This window comes from Myotis daubentonii, chromosome 1 (assembly GCF_963259705.1).
Source record: "Myotis daubentonii chromosome 1, mMyoDau2.1, whole genome shotgun sequence".
Taxonomy (NCBI): domain Eukaryota; kingdom Metazoa; phylum Chordata; class Mammalia; order Chiroptera; family Vespertilionidae; genus Myotis; species Myotis daubentonii.
In genome coordinates this window covers 93,813,181-93,831,879 of record NC_081840.1, presented here as the reverse complement: position 1 = coordinate 93,831,879, position 18,699 = coordinate 93,813,181, and the positions used below count along the sequence as shown (strand labels likewise).

General features: G+C 42.2%; 1 protein-coding gene across 2 annotated transcripts; it reads left to right on the top strand.

Annotated features, from left to right (window-relative positions):
- The first annotated feature begins 1,729 nt into the window (after positions 1-1,729).
- Positions 1,730-18,092, top strand: LOC132242288 (phytanoyl-CoA dioxygenase, peroxisomal). Of its 2 annotated transcripts, XM_059711194.1 has the most exons (9): positions 1,730-1,828; positions 3,858-3,913; positions 5,638-5,748; positions 6,372-6,540; positions 9,627-9,708; positions 11,322-11,503; positions 13,304-13,453; positions 15,763-15,897; positions 17,769-18,092. In XM_059711194.1, exons 1-9 carry the CDS (start codon positions 1,754-1,756, stop codon positions 17,820-17,822), a joined length of 1,014 nt encoding a protein of 337 aa, XP_059567177.1. In that variant the 5' UTR covers positions 1,730-1,753; the 3' UTR covers positions 17,823-18,092. The 2 variants fall into 2 exon arrangements, with proteins under 2 accessions (XP_059567177.1, XP_059567183.1); XM_059711200.1 differs by lacking the exons at positions 1,730-1,828; positions 3,858-3,913 and adding an exon at positions 2,346-2,377.
- The last annotated feature ends 607 nt before the right edge of the window (positions 18,093-18,699 follow it).

Here is an 18,699-nt window from a genome sequence, read left to right as displayed (position 1 = left end):
AACGAAGCCTCATAAAGAGAATTTGTGAGGCAGTGAGTTTAGTTTATTTGGTGCTGAAATAGTAACACAGAACCTTTTAATAAATAATTACCTTGTAGAGAGAACATCTAGAATACACAGATATTTATCTTGAGTCACTTTTCCACTTCTGGGCCTCATCCTCCAGAAATTCTGTTTCTTTGTTATGGGGTGGGGCCACAACATTAGTAACAAAGAAACAGAATTTCCAGAGGATGAGGCCCAGAAATCAGGTTTTAAAAAGATTCCCAGGTGATTCTAATGTGCAGCCAAGGTTGAGAACCTCTGATCTAAGGTTGGTTGGTTGACTTCACGTAGTGCTAGGTAATTTACCTGAGTCCTCTTGATGTTTCTCAATCCAGACAATTCATTTATCCTTTCATCTTCTCTTGGCTTCATACACAATCTCTTTTAGTTCCTAGCTCAGGCTGAAAGATTAAAAATCTTTTTGTACCATACATTATCTCAGATTTTCACACTTTTTTTAAATTATGGCTGACACCAGATATGGGTTTGGAGAAAATAGTCTTACATCTCTTTGTCTGAAAATAATTTATATAAAGTTATATAAATTATATATAATATAATTTATAGCTACAACATACAGCTTATAATTGTGTCCTTATATCCTGCTTTTCCTAAATTATTTTCATAAGAGACCGTGATCTTTATGGGACATATTCTGAATTCTAATTCAAATCTAAAGAAATGCTAGTGGAGCACGTGTGCGTGCGTGTGTGTGTGTGTGTGTGTGTGTGTGTGTGTGTGTGACTTTTCTTGTTTCCATTACCACAAAATACCAGAAATGGGGGGTAGGGGGGAGAAACATATGTAATACTTTAAACAATAAAGAATTTCTTAAAAAAAATAAGAATAAAGAGGGAAATCCTGCAATTGCCACAACATGGATGGACCTTGAGGACTTTATGCTAAGTGAGAAAAGCTAGTCGCAAAAGGACAAATACTACTTATATGTGGAATCTAAAGTCAAACTCATTGAAGCAAAGAGTGAGATGGTGTTTGCCAGGGGCTGTGGGGAGGGGAAGATGGAGAGGTGTTAGTCGGAGGGTACAACGTTTCAGTTATGCCAGATGGATAGTTCGGAGATCTACGATGCAGCCTAGTGCTTACAGCTAACCGTGCTGTGTTGTACACTGAAAATTCACTGAGAGGTAGATTGTATCTATTACCATAAACACAAAAACAACGATAAAGCATGTGAGAGGGAAATTTCAGAGGTCTCCTCTCACATGGATGTTCATGGCCTTGATGAGTTTCACGGGCATATACATACTTATCCCCAAATCATAGAATTGAAGAAAAAAATTCTAGTTCTTTAGGAAATTTAAAATTATTCTAGACTGTGTGGATCAGACATTTCAGTGTGTCATTGATTTCATGCTCTTCCTTTTTAAGGACCAGCTTCTACTATTTGGGACTGGACTCCCTGAAATTAAATGCCTCTTAACAGCATGTTACTTGTAGAGCAGAACATACACATTTTATTCTTTCAGCAGCTTAGTGGAAGGAACAGTCATGTGGAACAAAATATCCGAAACTGCGCAGTTAAGACTGTGGGTCACGTTGGGGTTCGGTTTCTTCTTGGGTGACCTTAGCCCAGTCCCTGAGGCCTTCAAGCTGAGGAGTAGGGGCGCCCATTCGGGGACGAGGGCGGGGCCGCTCGCAGGAGCCAAGTAGAGGCGAGGCCCGGCCCGCCGTCCTTCCAGCTGCTGCCATGGACGGGGCGCGCGCTGCCTCCCGCCTGCGCGTCGTCCTGGGCCACCTCGGCTGCCCCTCGGCCGGGGCCGTCGTATCCTTTGGGCTACGCGGGGCTCGGGCTGGAAGGGTGGTCGCCTCCAGGGCCTCCGCGGGGCACCCGCCAGGCTGGGATGGGGGCTCGCCCGTCTGTCGCGCCCTCAGCTCTGCGCGCTGAGCTCGGGCTGCGACCCCTCGGCGCTCGCACTGGGTCCGCCTCCGGATTCGGCATCTGAATTAACCCGGGAGGGAATGGGTGCGCAGCGGTGTTGGGTCCAGAAACATGTCACTACAGCATAGGACGCGTAAATCAACTCCCTTTATGGAGTGCCCTTGCTGCTCAGATTAGGTGTTCTCTTCCGGGGCGCACTTTTGGAAGCTCCCTATAAACTGCCGGGGATGGCTCCTTAATGCGAGCTGATTCGCCTCTACCCGGCTGGCTGTAGGATCCTGAAATCTCATGACCATACTAGCTGTTTCTTTTACTTCCACTATTGCTCTCCAGCTGAGTTCCAAGCAGCGATGTATCAGACCGCTGTACATTTAAAATCGCGTCCATAGACTGATGAGGGGAACCAGGGTATTACATGATCTCATGTTACAGGTGAGAGATTGGAAGCTAGGCGAGGTTAAAACTCTGGACCAAGGTCATTTAACTGAAGCAGTGGTTGTCAGAGTGTGGTCCTGGGACGTCAACACCACATGGAAGCAAGTTGGAAATGTAGATTTTCAGGCTCATCTCAGACCTCGGGAATCAAATCCCTGAGGATGAGTCCATTTGCTGTTTCTGACACATGCTCAACTGAGAGAACCACTGCTATACTGAGACTAGGTATTTATAATCAATTGAGGTTCCTCTCCAGTCTGTTACTACTTTGAAATTTGATATTCTGATCTTGCTGTTTCTTGCTATAATGGTGTCAAAGTCAGAACTCAGTGTTTTCACATGTATTTCCTTTTTTTTTTTTTTTTTTCCCCACTGGAATGTTGCCTTTGAACTGTCCTCGCAATCACATTTTTTCTGAGAATAGTTGACAAAGGTCATCAACTTCTCTGCTATGTGAAACACAGACAGTAGCTAGTGATTCTGACTCCTGGCCTGCCTTTCTTTTGGACTATAACATTGTTCCAGTTATATAAGATGTCATTTAAAAATAACATGTTTGCCCTAGCCGGTTTGGCTCAGTGGATAGAGGGTCGGCCTTCCGACTGAAAGGTTCCAGGTTTGATTCCAGTCAAGGGCATGTACCTTGGTTGTGGGCACATCCCCAGTGGTCGGTGTGCAGGAGGCAGCTGATCGGTGTTTCTAGCTCTCTATCCCTCTCCCTTCCTCTCTGTAAAAAAATCAATAAAATATAAAAAAAAAAAACATGTTTACAAGAAGGGACATTCTGAAAATAACTCTTTAAACTAAAGATATGATTTAAAAAATGAAGAAAAGAAACTATAGATGCTAAGTCAACAATCTATGGTTACTGGAGAAAAAAAATTAGAACAAATTACTAGTTCTTTAAGTATTTAAAATTATATTTGACTGTGTGGATCATACTTTTCTTGGAATCGTTGCTTATTTTATAGGTTTTTAAAATGACCAGCCAAATTGTTTCTAATATTTTGGCCTGGACTCCAAATAAATTAAATACCTCTTTTAACTAGCACATCTTTCTCCTTACTTCTAGAATTGGCCCTTTCAATTTTTACTCATTCAGTTTAGTGGAAGGAATAGTCGTGTGGAATAAAATACATGGAAGCTATGAAGGAAAGGTTGTGGGTCAAGTCTTGGCTCAGCCATTTTCTGTTGGGTGACCTTGGACCAGCTACTGAGCCCTCCAGGCCGAGGTTCCCTGCTCTGAGTGGCAGGACAAATATCAGAGCTTCCAGCCCTCTCCTCAGGCGGCTGTGGGAATGAAATGAAGTGAGGGAGGCAGCAGTATGGAACTGCCAGAGTTATGTAGATAAGCAGTTTGCTTGATATCTGTTTGGGACCCGTCTTCCCATGTGAGAGCCAATCCAGTTTTCTAGAAACTGTTGTTTCTAGAAAAGTTTGACTCCTAAATTTGTATTTGCCTTAATTCACATCCTAGATAGCTCACCCCACTTCAAGGGCTGTTCCTTCTGCCAGTTTCCATCCTCAATTCCAGTAAGTAGATCTAATTTTAATTTTTAACCATACAATGTATACAAAGGCTCTTCTAGTGGTAACTAGGATATAAAACACAGTATATCCTGTTGCCTGGTAACAATTCATTCCGCAAAGCCTCCATTTCCAGGACTTATTCTAATTAGAACAATTGTGGAAATTTTTGAAGATCCTAACTTTAATTTTCTATTTGTATTTTAAAATTCAGAAAGGAAAAAAACATCAGAAAGGGCACAATCTGGTGTTTAAAATTCAGGCATGTTGCTCTGACCGGTTTGGCTCATTGGATGGAGCGTCGGCCTGTGGACTGAAGGGTCCCGGGTTCGATTCCAGACAAGGGCATGTACTGTGGTTGCGGGCACATCTCCAGTGGGGAGTGTGCAGGAGGCAGCTGATTGATGTTTCTCTCTCATTGATGTTTCAAAATCTCTGTCCCTCTCCCTTCCTCTCTGTAAAAAATCAATAAAATATATTTAAAATTCAGGCATGCTATATCTTATTTAAGTTCACCTGCCATATGGTCATAGGATGTATCAGCTAACATGTTTAGCTTATCTCTTTACCTTTAAAAAAAAAGACATCTGATCTCCAGTATTCTCACAAAGCCACAATTCCAACTAGAGAGGAATGGACTGGGTGATTTGAATGTGTGTGTATGCTGTACACATATCTGGATTTTGTTATTTTGATTTCTTTGGAGAATGCATGAAGCAGACAATTAAAAATATAAAATCTGCCCTGGCCGCAGTTGCTCAATGGTCAGAGCATAGGCCTGCACACTGGAGGGTCTCAGGTTCGATTTCCGGTCCAGGGCAAGTACCTGAGTTGCAGGTCCCATCCCTCCCCAGGTCCCCAGGTCAGGACTCATGTGGGAGGCAACCAATCCATGTGTCTCTGTCATATCAATGTTTCTCTCTCCTGCCCTCCCTCCTCCCTTTCATTCTTTCTAAAAATCATAAAAATCAATGGGAAAAATATCCTCACTCCTTGGGTGAAGATTAAATATATATAACCAGATTGCGCCCTTTCTGATATTTTTTCTCCATTCTGAATATATATATATTCTACTGAATTTGTTGCCAATCTGAAAAACTATACCTATTCATTACAAAACAAAATTTAAAATCAGAGAAATAAAATCTTTTAAAATCATATATAATTTCATTACATAAAGGTAATCACTGTTAAAAAATTCTTTTGTATTTTTGCACTTTTTAAAAATAAATAGTGTCTTAGCTTTATAAATTATAATAATATTTTATTATAATAAGCATTGTCCCTGCTATTATATGCTATATATATATATATATTATTGATTTCTTCCAGAGAGGAAGGGAGAGCGATAGAGAGGTAGAAACATCAATGAGAGAGAAACATTGATCAGCTGCCTCCTGCACACCTCCTACTGGGGATGTGCCTGCAACCAAGGTACATGCCCTTGACCGGAATCAAACCTGGGACCTTTCATTCCGCAGGCCAACCCTCTATCCCCTGAGCCAAACTGGTTAGGGCTGCTGCTCATTTTTAATGCCTGAGTCATATCCCATTGAATGGAGATGATATAATTTATTAATTCTTTAATTTCTTTGTGACAGTAGTTAATGCTTTGGATTTAAAACTTTACATTTTTTTTCATATTACTTCCTTAAAGTCTTTGAAATAGAAGTGCTGGGTATTGTTATGTTGTGATTTGTAATTATTTGAGATGTATTTTTCTCCTTTAGGTATACTCGGGATAATAATGTTCTAAGCCTAGAACAGAGAAAATTTTATGAAGAAAATGGGTTCCTTGTCATTAAAAATTTGGTATCTGATGCTGATATCGAACGCTTTCGGTATGGTAACTATTTGTTATTTTACAGAAGTATATGTTTTAAGCATGTGATGGGAATATAGTAAGATTAGCTTGTGCACTCTTAGTGATTTGGCTCCTTAGGAAACTGGGCTCTGGAGCCAGACTGGCTGGCTTTAATATTAGCCCCACCACTTAACATTGTGTGTCCTGGGGCAGTTTACTTACCCTTCCCATGTGTCTGTCCCACACCTGTAAGATGGGGGTAATAATAGTACTTACGGCCTAGAGTCGTTGTTAGGACTAAATAAGGTAAACATATTGAGAGGAGACTTGGAACAGGGCCTGAAGTGCTGCTAGTGCTACAGAAGTGTTTGCTATTCCCCAGGTGTCACCAAATCACATGTATTTCTCCAAATGGTCTTCTAAGCTAAGGAATATTTGAGTTCTGGTAGTGAATTCCAGCCTCGCAGTTAGGAAGCAGGGACTTCTGAGTTGGCTGTTTTCTCCTCCTTTCCTAATCAGAATTATTCAACCTGGGCTGGAGGCCAACTTGGTGCAGAGGGAATACCCCCCCACCCCAATCTGTGAATTTTTCCCAGAAGTGGGTCAGGTAGGTGCTTGGAGCCAGCAGTAAGGACATCATTTTCCAACTTAATTTTCTAGGAATGAGTTTGAAAGACTCTGCAGACAAGAGGTAAAACCAGCTGGATTAATGTTAATGAAAGATGTGACCATTGCGAAATCAAAATATGCTCCAAGTGAAAAAGTGATTACCAAGGCCCAAGATTTCCAAGAAGATGAGGAACTCTTCAGATACTGCACTCTCCCTGAGGTTCAAGACCTTGACTATACTTTCCTCTAAGCTAATAGCCCATTTGCATGCTTGCCTCCGAAATCTGTCTTTTTACTTTACCTATCACCTTTCTGCTGTGGTCCTAGAGCAGTGGTTCTCCATGGGAGATGATGGTATTTGCAATGTCTGGAGACATGCTTGGTCGTCACACATGGACAAGGAGGGATGGTGTGCTGCTGGCTTCTAAGGTGTAGAAGCCAGAATGATGCTAATGGGGCTCTAGGACCCTATAAGGCACAGAATAACCCCCTCCCCGAGACAAATGATTATTCAGCCCCAACTGTCAGTAATGCCCCGATTGAGAAACCGCCCTGTAGAGTTTGCTAATTACCTCTGGTTGAGAAGGGAAGGAATTCTGTGTTAAAGAGGGAGTCTTTCTTACACTTGATTCAGGCGTACCAAAGGGTGAAATTGCTGAAGCTATGCAGTGTAAATCCATTTGTTTGTTTGTTTGTTTTGTTTTGTTTTATGAATCTGGTCAGCAGAACTGTGAGTTTGATTTTAAATTTAAACTAGTTCTTAAAATAATTATTATTCTTTAAGAGCAATTCATACTTACGAAAATATCCAAGTAGTCCAGAGGGGCAGAAAATGAAAAGTAAAGTCTCCCACCCATAGCCTTCTTCACTGCTCAGCTTTCTTATGCACTCATCTGAAATTATTTTGTGTATGTGCAAGCATATTTGTATGCCCCCACCTTGTAACATGGGAACATACTGGTTGTTACCTTGTTTTTTCCATTTCTGGTAGATCTTAGACATCTTTCCATTAGTATCTCTGGATCTACTTATATTTTTAAAACTACTGTGCATTATTCCACGGCACACATGTACCCCAGTTCATGAACCATCCATTTGGAATGGCTTTAAAGGAGACATTACGTATAGTACTTATTAGAAAGTATAACCCAAGGGCTGTTAGAGAATTTGACTCATGAAGAAAGACTGCAGGTCTGTGATGTCCAGCCCCATGCGTTGGTGGCCGGAGGGGCAGTGGCCCTTCTGGACCATCCATTCCTCTGGACCTCATGTTATGTGACGGACATGGAAGCTGTGTGGGTGGGTCAAGGAGGAAAAGCTCAAGACTGGAGGCCACTTGTGGTAAATGAAGCATTATCGGGATTTTCAGGTTTCCTACATTTCTAAAGTATGACCCATGTCTCTGGTGGTTCATGCAATAATTTTTAGAAGGTATGCAATGTTTTAATAGCTATCTAGTTTAATGTGTATTGAAAAGTAACCAGCACATCTAATCCATGATTTTGAGGATATTATTAATCAGAATAAGACTAAGTTAAAAGGAGTTAAAGAATTATTAGCTAACTATATTGGGAAATTCTGCAAAGTATGGCAACAATGGTGAGGATGGCTTTTGAATGAGGTTTAGAAAATACTGACCTAAGTGAAAAACAAACAGAAAAATGACAGGCTTTATAAAAAACAAGTATCAGGCCTGACTCCTCAGGCTTATTCCTCATACTCAAAATTATTCCAAATGAGTACGAAATTCGTGCACAGGTGGGGTCCTTAGGCCTGGCTGGCAATCAGGGCCGATCAGGTTCCCCACCTCCCCACCTTCTCCTTCCCTTGCTACCCTCGTCCTCCACCACTCACCCCCAGTTCCCCCACCCCAGCCTGGGGCCCAGCCCCTAATTAGGCAGGATCAGGACCTGCCAGCCAGGGGGAGGGACCGGGAGGCTGGCCAGCATGGGGAGGACCCAACCACCACCATGGCAGGCGGGCGGTGGGCCTATCAGGGCTTGCCTGCTGGGTTGGGGGTGGGGGGTGGAGGGACAGGAGAAGGGACCTGGGAGGTTGGCCACTGGCCCCAAGGAGGGAGCTGGCCCTCAGCCCCGCTAGGAAAGGAGCCGTGTCCAACGCTACCCACTCCCAGTTCCCCATCCCAGCCCCGATTGGGTGATTGGGGCCTGCCGGCTGGGGGCAGCTCCTGCATTGAGCGTCTGGCCCCTGTTGGTCAGTACACGTCATAGCGACCGGTTGTTCTGTCGTAACGGTTGCTTAGGCATATATATATATATATATATATATATATATATATATTCCTTACACACAAGATACCAAATAGTGAGAAAGCAGTAAAATGTGCTTCATTTTTTTAGTCAGAATTGGAGTTTGAATATCAACTTTTCATGTAGCTGACTCTGCCAACTTGGGCAATTTATCAGCCTCAGGCTTATTCATGTGGGATATTTGTTTTAAAGGGTTATTATTTAATGGGGACATTAATTTTCAGGGATTACTGTGAGGCTTAATTGGGCTGATTTCATAAAGCCCCTGGCAAATAGGAGGCATTCAATGTTGAGTCCTTTCTGTACTTCACCCCTCCCCAGGAGGGTTAGGTGCTGGAGGCAACACCGCAGCTGCTGGAGCCTGTGACTAATTCAGCCCTCCCTGTCACGTGCTCTCATTGCGGCTTATTCTTCTTAGCATGTGTCTCAACCACAACTGCCCATGTCATCGTTTGTTTATCTTCCACCAGACTGTAATATAAACTCTTTGGGGCAGCTCACTGTTGTGTCCTGTTTCCTGCCACTCTGCCTGGTTCACAGACCTCAGTAAAGAGCTGAGTGAATGGTCACACTGACGGTGAGGGTCCTCTGAGCTGCTGTTCTCCTTTCCTCTGGGCTCCTCATGACAGCTGCATGTGGGTTGGGTCCTGTCATGGTCCCTTCCTGTGAACAGTCTCCATGAAGGAGGAGGAAGCTGGCTTCTCACTGGGCAACTGTCGTCAGCTTTGATTGAAAGGAGGTGGGGAGGCATGAACCACCTGTCCTTCCCAGTTGATCTCTCATAGAAACTTCCATCTCTCTTGTAGAAAAAGCGGTTATGTTTCCAATAGGCTCCAAAAAGCCTGTTAATTCGGAGTGTTAGAAATTTCCAATCATTTCCAAGTGCTCACTTTTCCAGGCTTTGTTTGCAATGTTGTGAGATTGGCTTTTTTAAACGACTGTCATCTTGGTTCTCATAACGATAGTTGTACTTTGTGCCACTCGCTTGTGCATCTGGTTTCTCATGAATTCCCCCCACCCCCACCCTTTCCTTTAGATTCTGAAATATGTGGAGTGCTTCACTGGACCCAACATTATGGCCATGCATACCATGCTGATAAACAAACCTCCCGACGCTGGTAAAGGCCTCTTATTTGTTCAGGGGAAGGAAAAATGTTTTGTTAAAATACGTAAGGTTGATGTTCTAACTATAGCCATGTGTATAAGTGCTAAACTTTGCATAAATGAGTATGTGTCCTGTTAAAAGAGAGACAACAGGCCTAAAATGGAATCCCTTGTGCTAGCCCACATCAGCAAGCTGAGCCTTAATACCTAACCAAATTGCAGTTCCAGTTCCTCCCAGGAAGAAAATCTTAACCAGTCAATGTCAGCCCTAGTGAGGTCATCTGCCAAATAGTCCCCCTGCCCCTCCCCTAAAGGGACCGCCTGAACAGTCCTCTTCTCTAGTAACTTCTTATCCCTCCACCATCTGCCTACCAAAGCCTTCCATTTGGTAAGCTCCTCTGAGCTCCTTCTATCTGCTACATGGAATGCTGCTCAATTCGTAAGTCATTCAATACAGCCAATTAGATCTTTAAATTTACCCACTTGAATTTTGTTTTTTACAGTACTTTAATTCAAAATAGCTTATATCATAACAACATTTAGGATAATAGTGATTTCATATATTAACTGTAGGGTTATTACTGCTGGATTTTCAGATGATAGGATTCTTAAACATTCAGGTTTATAAACAACTCTTTATATCACATAAGGACCTATTATTCAGCATCTCTAAGCTTTATTGACCATCTTCATCTGTGATAGTGTGAATTCTGCCTTTATTATTATTATTATTATTATTATTATTATTAACACAATTAAACTATTTTTGTAAATCACATACTACAGTTGTTATTAAAATTTATTGTGCTTTCTAAAATATAGCTTCTAAAACCTTACTTCCTGAGAAACTGATTTGGATGGTAGTACTCAGGCATCTGCGTGTTGTTTACCATCCCCTGGTATTCTTATGCAGATGGCTGTTGGGCCATGCTGAGGAATGTTGCTATTCCAGCAGTAGTAAATTGGCCATCAGAGATCTCTTCATCTTTTCTACTTTTTCTTCCTCCAGGGCCAGGAGAGGCTTCTGTGATAGGCCTGTAGCTTCACATCACCAAGTCTCTCCTCCCTGGATGTCTTGCCTGGAGAGATCAGGGAGCCTGGGGAATCAGATTCAAAGAGCAAAACCAGGGAGAAATGTAAATGTGGTCGTGGCATCTCTGATTCTGCACAGTGATTATATACCAAATGCTTCTAGTTTGGTGAGGAAACCTCTTAGGGCTTTTTTATTTAGTTAGCTAATTAAAAAATTTTTGCAGACTATCAGGGGACCTCAAAGATGACCACTCTCTTCAATATAATTAATTAAACTTTGTTTTTTGACACTAGGCCCTGTGCCCAAACCAGTTAGAAAGGAATAAAGCACAATAGAGATGATGATATATGTATGACTTGCTAGAAAATAGTGTATGTGAGTACTCAGCTACCAGAAACCCAGAAAAAAGTAGAGGATCTGGAGTCCCTGTGTTGATTCGATATTCCAGTTTGGTGCTTGTCACCTGAGGCAGATTTTCTAGAATCTAGAACATGGTTTCATTTGTTTGGATTTTGCAGGGATTGGTCATTATTCTGGTTTTTCAGGCAGAAGAGAAGAATTCTGAGCGTCTTTTAACAGCAGGTTCCATTTCAGGCAAGAAGACGTCCCGCCATCCCCTGCACCAGGATCTGCACTACTTCCCCTTCAGGCCCAGCAATAGCATTGTTTGCGCTTGGACGGCCATGGAGCATATTGACCGGAACAACGGCTGTCTGGTGGTGCTCCCGGGCACACACAAAGGCACCCTGAAGCCGCACGATTATCCCAAGTGGGAGGTAGGTCTGCCCAGCAGCTGAGTCTTGATCAGAATCGTTCATTGTTTTGATTTCCCATCAGTCTACATAAAGAGCTTCACCAATGAGATGGCATTTCCTTTCACAGCCAAACATTGGTCTAGGATTTGGAATCCCAATCAGGGAAAATTCAAGGATATTAAATACTCATTTTTGTACTTTCAACAAGGGTTTGAAAGCCAGTCAACATGGGGAACTTTGGTAGGTGATTAGAGATTATAGAGCCTAATTTGCAAAGGTAAGACACACACATTGCAAGACCAGATGCATGTGCCAAGTGCCAAGTAATTCTTACACAGTGATTGGTGGCTCTTGCAGTGAAAAAGAGGGAGGGCTCATCTTCCAGCTGGAGAGACCAGCAGAAGCTCTGGGGAGGATGGAGCGGTATTCCATCGCATGGCTGTCCCACGGTTTACTGATTCAACTGTTGATGCTGAAGGACTGTTAAATGCTTTTGAGCTCAGAAGTGACGAGACCGATCTGGTTCTTCAAGACCACTAATCTTGGGGTGTGGCACGGGATGTATTGAAGATGTAGGGGTCCAGAGGCAGGGAAACCACAAAGGAGACTTTAGTGCTTTAGGTGTAAGGCAATACATCTTGCAGCCCCAGAATGATGGTCAGAATGCGAAGAGCACCTGTTACTAAGGCAGGAAGAACGAATGTGGTCCTGTAGGAAGTAAAGAGAATATAGCTTTAAAGACTTGTCTCAGTGAGACTTGGTGTGCTGATGATTAGTGCTAAGTAAAAAAAAAAAAAAAGTCTGGATTTGATATAAAATCTGAAATTGTGAGATTTGTCAAGTAAGGTGAGATTTAGGGAAGGTTTGGTGCAAGCAAAAGGGAGTGTTTTGGAGAGCTGCAGTGCCTTGCTGAGTCCCTGGAAGGCTGGCTAGGCCTCTGGGCTGGAAAGTGGGCATTGTAGCTCGGTGGGAAGAGTAGGTTGGGGCACCTGGTGTGGGCAATTGAACCCTGACTATGTACGGTCTCTTCCATCCTCTGCTCAGATTTGAATCTGAGTGGCCGAAATGAGAGGTCAGTTTGGCTTAGCTTGGGTCGCATATCCACCCTGGCCAGGAGAGAAGTGCACTGGATCCAAGTCCTAACAGAGTTCAGTCTTAGGAGTGGGGATGGGATGCTGCCTCTACCCTAGAACAGCAGCCCCACCCCCTCATAAAGGCTTGTAAGCTTTAAATCACGTCTCACTGTAGTTTTTAATAAAGATGTAACCTTTCCCTAAAGCAATAACTAACTTTGGAAACAGTTATAAACAAACACAGTGTTATAATTTGCAATTCTTCTTTCTTTACTCTGGACAAGACATGAGCTCAGAAAAATTGTTCAGTTTTTCTCCCCTAGTTTTGGAGAATAGTTTCTCAGAGATACTCCTGAATAATCGGAGAATGATTTAGGCAAAGTTCCAGATGAGGAGACTGTCATGCTGAGAAAGAATGATCATGGGTTCGGGCTGTAACATTCTCCTGCATTAACTGAAAAATGCAAAGCTGACCTAGAGCTTCATTTATTACTCAGTAACAAAGGGTAGGAGGGAATTCCAAAGTTTTTATTTGGTCAAAAAAAAATATCTGTGATTTTAATATCAACAGGTGACTTTTAAAAACCAGACATCTGAGAAGCTTTTGTATATTTACGTTTTTTAAAAGAATCTAACTTATCTCCTCTTGAAAGAACTTAGAGTAGTACCTTTGCTTTTCCTGATGATCTATAAAGTTTGTAATTACTGGCTTCCTCAAATACAGACTTGGCTCTCATTTGTGTTCTAGGGGGGAGTTAACATAATGTTCCACGGGATCCAGGACTATGATGAAAACAATGCCCGGGTTCACCTTGTGATGGAGAAGGGAGACACCGTTTTCTTTCATCCTTTGCTCATCCATGGATCTGGTCAGAACAGAACTCAAGGATTCCGGAAGGTATGCATTAACATAACAGCATTTTCCAACGGTGAATGGTCAAACACAAAAATGCCAAGATATATTGAAATTTAAAAGATTTAACACTTTTGCTGTGGCTGGTAATGCAATGGTTAGAGCATTGGCCTGTGCACCAAAGGGTCACGGGTTCCATTCCCAGTCAAGGGCAGGTACCTGGGTTGCAAGTTTGATCCATGGCCCCATTTGGGGCATATGTGGGAGGCAACCAATCCATGTGTCACTCTCAACACGATGTGTGTGTGTGTGTGTGTGTGTCTCTCTCTCTCTCTCTCTCACCCCTCCTTCCCCTTCACTCTCTCTCTCTCTCTCAAAAAAAAAAAAATCACTGGAAAAAATATCCTCAAGTTAAAAGATTTGTGACTTTTCACTGAATTAGCCTTTAGTCCAGTTTAATTGCCAGGAAATATATTTCTTGCTTTTTTTGCTCAGATCAGCAAGAAGCCAGGCGACCTCAGGATCCCATTCATGATTTGCTTCAGAGCCAGAGCTTACTTGGGAGCTGATGGCCTGTGCTTGGGAGGCAAAAACCACTGCTGACATACTGAAATAATAAAGTTTTGAATGTATATAGCTCATAGTAACCAAATAACAGAAAACTTTATATTATCATTGCTATTGAAAAAAATATTATTGATCCAAAAGAAAGGTTCTGAATTGGCTATCCAGAAATCAAATTTAGCAGGCAGCCATTGTTTTCACCCCTCAGTGTTAGATCATTTTTACAATATATATATATTTTATTGATTTCAGAGGGGAAGGGAGAGGGAGAGAGAGATAGGAACATCAATGAGAGAGAGAATCATTGATTGGCTGGGGATCAAGCCTGCAACCCAGACATGTGCCCTTAACAGGAATCGAACCTGGGACCCTTCAGTCCACAGGCCAACGCTCTATCCAGTGAGCCAAACCAGCCAGGGCTTAGAGATTTTAAACTTAATGATTTCATTGCTTACATTAAAATTGACAACTTTCTCATAAATTCTCAATTTCTCATTTCTCTAAAATTCAGCAGCACACCTGGCAGTACAGTGGTGTGGACTCACATTTCCCCCTTGATTACGTGACTGAAAATACTAAATATTGGGGCTGCTTTGGGCTGAGTGAGGCTGTTCGTTCGTTACACCAACACCTGTTGTCTCCCTGAGGCAAAGGGTTAGTTGCCAGGTTTCATCTTTCATTCATTCATATTTGCACTGGGCTCAGCAGGGCCAGGATGAGGGTGAGGTGAGAAGGCACTCTCTTCAGGGGCCAATATTTTAAAAAATCAAAATCACTGCAAGAAAATCCATGATGAGCACAATGCCAACATTTGGAATCTGAGTGGCTGCAGTGGGAGGGTCTTCACGAGATCAGGCTCTTCGCTAGCACAGACCTCAGCACTGTGAAGGGCGGGCGGCATAGGCACCGCAGTACAAAAAATGAGGAGTTTAATATACTGACTCTGCAATTTTTCAATATTTTTTCAACTACTTTAATGTTTGGAAAAACACTAACCTTTAAAAAATACATAAAAGCACGTATAACGGATGCACATTTCCCCTTGCACTGGAGCTCACATGGGACACGGGGCTTGTGGCCACTCTGCCTAGAAATGTGATGTTTGGGGCAAAGAAGGAAGTTCTGACAGGTGTGGTCGCCTTAAGATAACTGACCTGTGCCTGGGAAGGTGAGTTTGAGGTAGTGCCTGCAGCAGATCTGTTTAAAACTTTTCCAAGAATGGGAAGGGCAAGTAACTTCTGTCTTGCCTTCATAAAGGAACAAGACAGATATCTGCTGTCAGACTTCAAATGTCCTTTTGATTCAAAAGGGGGGTGTATTATTTTCCTTTGCAAGGTGTCCCCCCCTTACCGCCCCCCTCCCCAGTCTGTGGCGATTGAAATAACAAGCCATCACAAACTTCATTGAGTAACTTTTGTGACTAAGATGATGAAAAACCCTGGAATACATTCCCTTTAAGCATTTGGGGATATCTACTCCTTAGAAAAATTAAATGTTAAAAAGTTAAAGACCTCTGACTTAACGGAATTATGTTCCCTGCCCTATAAATGCCTTTTGAAAATAAATATCACACCTAGTTAAAAATCTCTTGTAACTTCTCAAGTAGCCTTTAGCTGGGAGGAGAAAAGGCTACTGAGCCACAAAGAGACTGATTTAAGGCGCCATGGAACAGCTTTCAATCTAGAAATCAAACGCTGAAGGAAATAACTGACTTTCTAAAAGAAACCTTGCTTGGTTGCTGGTGTTGATGGGATTTTATCCCTTAATATTAATTGGTTCACTTTGCCCAGGCAATTTCCTGCCATTTTGCCAGTGCCAACTGCCACTACATCGATGTGAAGGGAACCAGTCAAGAAAAGGTTGAGAATGAAATTGTGTCGTTAGCAGAAAAATTGTATGGAGCGAAAGAAGGTGTCTCCCTGAAGGTATGTGTATGAAATGGCAAGATAACAATCTCCGTTTCTGTCTTTCCTTCAGATGCTTACTAATCCTCCTTGTTGATTTAATTTGAGGGTATAAACTGCGTGTGGTGAGAGCTCTTTGCAGAAACGTGGCTGAGACCCACAAAGAATGCCCATGGAATTTCAGTTTGCACTTGCTTCCCCAGTGTGGGGAGCTGATGGCCTGCCTGCTTCTTTGTGTCTTTGGGCTGTCCTGGCGTATGCAGGCTACCTTGTTCCACGACAGTCAGATAGGATAGAAAATAGAAAACATACTTAGAGGACAGGAGATGAAGGACAACAGGCTACCACCTGAATGCACACAGGGAAAGTTAAAGGTTTGGACTAGCAATCACAGGCCTCCGTTATTTGTACAGAATAGGTATTTATACAATTGGAAATCCAATAAGACTCCCAGGAAGCAATTCTTAGGCAAGTGTTTGTTTGCATGTACAGAGATAGATCGCTAATGCTTATCAGTAAGAGGTGTGAGATACTTCATATGCTTCCCTAATTCATACACATCACTTGTCAATTATTTGTTTTTAATTAGTGGACATTCAGTGCTGATGAGGATCAATAGAAAAATTCTCAGTCAAGGCAAATAGACATATTTGCTTTGTAGACTGTGTACATTTTAGCCTGGGAACCAAGAAGCTGATCTGCTTTTAAATGAACATTAGGTAGTCATAAGTGCATGCACTTCCTCCGGGGTGGCATGACCCTCCCACAGGCGGAGCCTTCCCGTCCTGTGAAGAGTGCTGCACACCAGTCTGTCGGGAATCATTTTCTGAACACCTTCCCAGCTCAAGAATCGTACTTGGCCCTTTACGTCTATCTTCCCTTTAGAATGTATGAATGTACCCACCTCTGAAAATGCTCTGATCTCACATTTGCAGATTCTAGAAAGTATCGTCCCTCTCCCTTTGTCCACTATGTAAAAGGACTTACAAAGGCAATGTGGTTTGTCAACATAGTTGTGGTTTCCGTCCAACACCCTGAATTTTAAGGCAGGAAAAAAGTATACATTCAGTTTGAGATTTGTCATTATTGCATTAAATGAGTTACCTCCTGTATTTATTTTAGTTACCTTCTAAGTTAGAGTTTATGAATTTTATGTACAATAACAATACAAACTTTTGCTCTATAGTTCTTTTAAGGTAACAACAAAAGCATTTTCACACTCTTTTTCTTATTTTCTTCACCAAAATCCAGTGCAGCAGTCATTAGAGCTGCATGCTCCTAATGAGAAAATAGTCCAAGAGGTGGGCCTGTTACGTGACACAAGCTAGACTGCAGGGTCAGGTCGAATTCCAAAATCATTCTTCTCTCTATACCTTGCTGGTTGCTCAAAAATAAGCAAGAAATAAGAAATAAATTTAAAAGTCTGAATTGTTTTATGAAGAACAAAGGAAAAGCAAATAAACCAGTAACCTATAGTATCATTGGCATGGTTATGACCTAATCAGGAGTAGATGACTCAAAATGAGCCAGGCAAATCACCGACGGAAGGCAGGAAGATGGGTAGGGAGCTGTCTGTACTGTGACCCAGCATAATAATCAGCCGCCTGCGGACCTGTGATCAACAAGAGGACCCAGTACAACAGGGTTGACAGCTTGGGGACTCCTTGCCTTAGATTGTTTAACATGATATTAGATGTTGGCAAATAAGTAAATCGGAGTCTCAGAATATGGTTTATCTTCTAACTGATAGGACTATTGTGGAGGCTTCCATGTCCCTCTCCCCTCTTTCCCCCCACTTAACCATTTGTAGATGCTAGAAATTTACTTTCTTTTATGGTGAAGAGACAAACTGAAGTGTTCCATAAACTCCTTTTGTTTGGCATTATTTCCAGGATTTTTGGAGATTTCGAGGACGGCTTGTGAAAGGACAAAGAGTCAACCTTTGAAACAGCTCTTTGCTATAACTCTTTTAAAGAAATCAAAATGAAATAAGGTGTCTAAGGAAAATATTTTCTTGATGAGATGACACAATCTTTTCTATCGCTTGTTAACAAATCTAAATGCATATATCAGGTACCTAATTGCATGTGGGTAATTTTGCAGTGCAGTGGTGTTGCTTTCATGAATGTAAAATCAGCAAAAGTGAAATGGTATTCATTTTAAGGAAAATGAAGTTAGGGTTGCAGCCAAAATAAAGGTAATTCTGTATAACTTAAGTGTGTTAAATCCATTTGTTTATTTTTTTCATTCAATTCGCTCTTTAAAAAAAAAATTATTAAATTGATTGGGGCCAATTAGCTCTTTACCCAAGCAGAAATAAATGCTTTGAAACTCAGGTTGGGATGAGTTTTATATCCTTCTCCTGGGAAACACACCACCTACTTACTTCATGTCACGAGATACTTCTTTTCAAATACAGGACACTGTACAGCGAGGCACACGGCCTGGAGGGCACGAGAAGGGCATCGTGGTGGTGGATGCTTGTGCTCTGACACAGGATTCCTTCCCTGCCTCCTCCCTCCAGCCCCCCTCCCTAGGAAAATGGACTGCCCAAGTCTTTGTAAAGGAGGAAGACAAGGGTACCATCTGCTGTTTCTTATTGGGTAGGGCAGCCGAAACCCTCCAGGATTTATGAATGAAACCTAACCTCTTTCAAGGTACAGGGAAAGTTTTAGACACTTTTGGTGTGGCAATTGAATGAGCAAGAACTGGAGGAACTTCTCCTATCAGAGCATCGTCTTTCTACACCAGCTGAGGGCAGCAAGGAGACACAGTCTCTTTTGTGGGTTGGTGTGTTTTTTTCCTTCAATATAGTAAGAAAGA

What these genes read in the sequence shown, in the direction of transcription:
- LOC132242288 (XM_059711194.1), top strand. Translation starts at nt 1,754, where the DNA reads ATGGACGGGGCGCGCGCTGCCTCCCGCCTGCGCGTCGTCCTGGGCCAC. An exon ending in AAACAAACCTCCCGACGCTG is followed by an intron (nt 9,709 to 11,321) that starts GTAAAGGCCTCT and finishes GTTCCATTTCAG; the next exon opens with GCAAGAAGACGTCCCGCCAT. An exon ending in AAGAAGGTGTCTCCCTGAAG is followed by an intron (nt 15,898 to 17,768) that starts GTATGTGTATGA and finishes CATTATTTCCAG; the next exon opens with GATTTTTGGAGATTTCGAGG.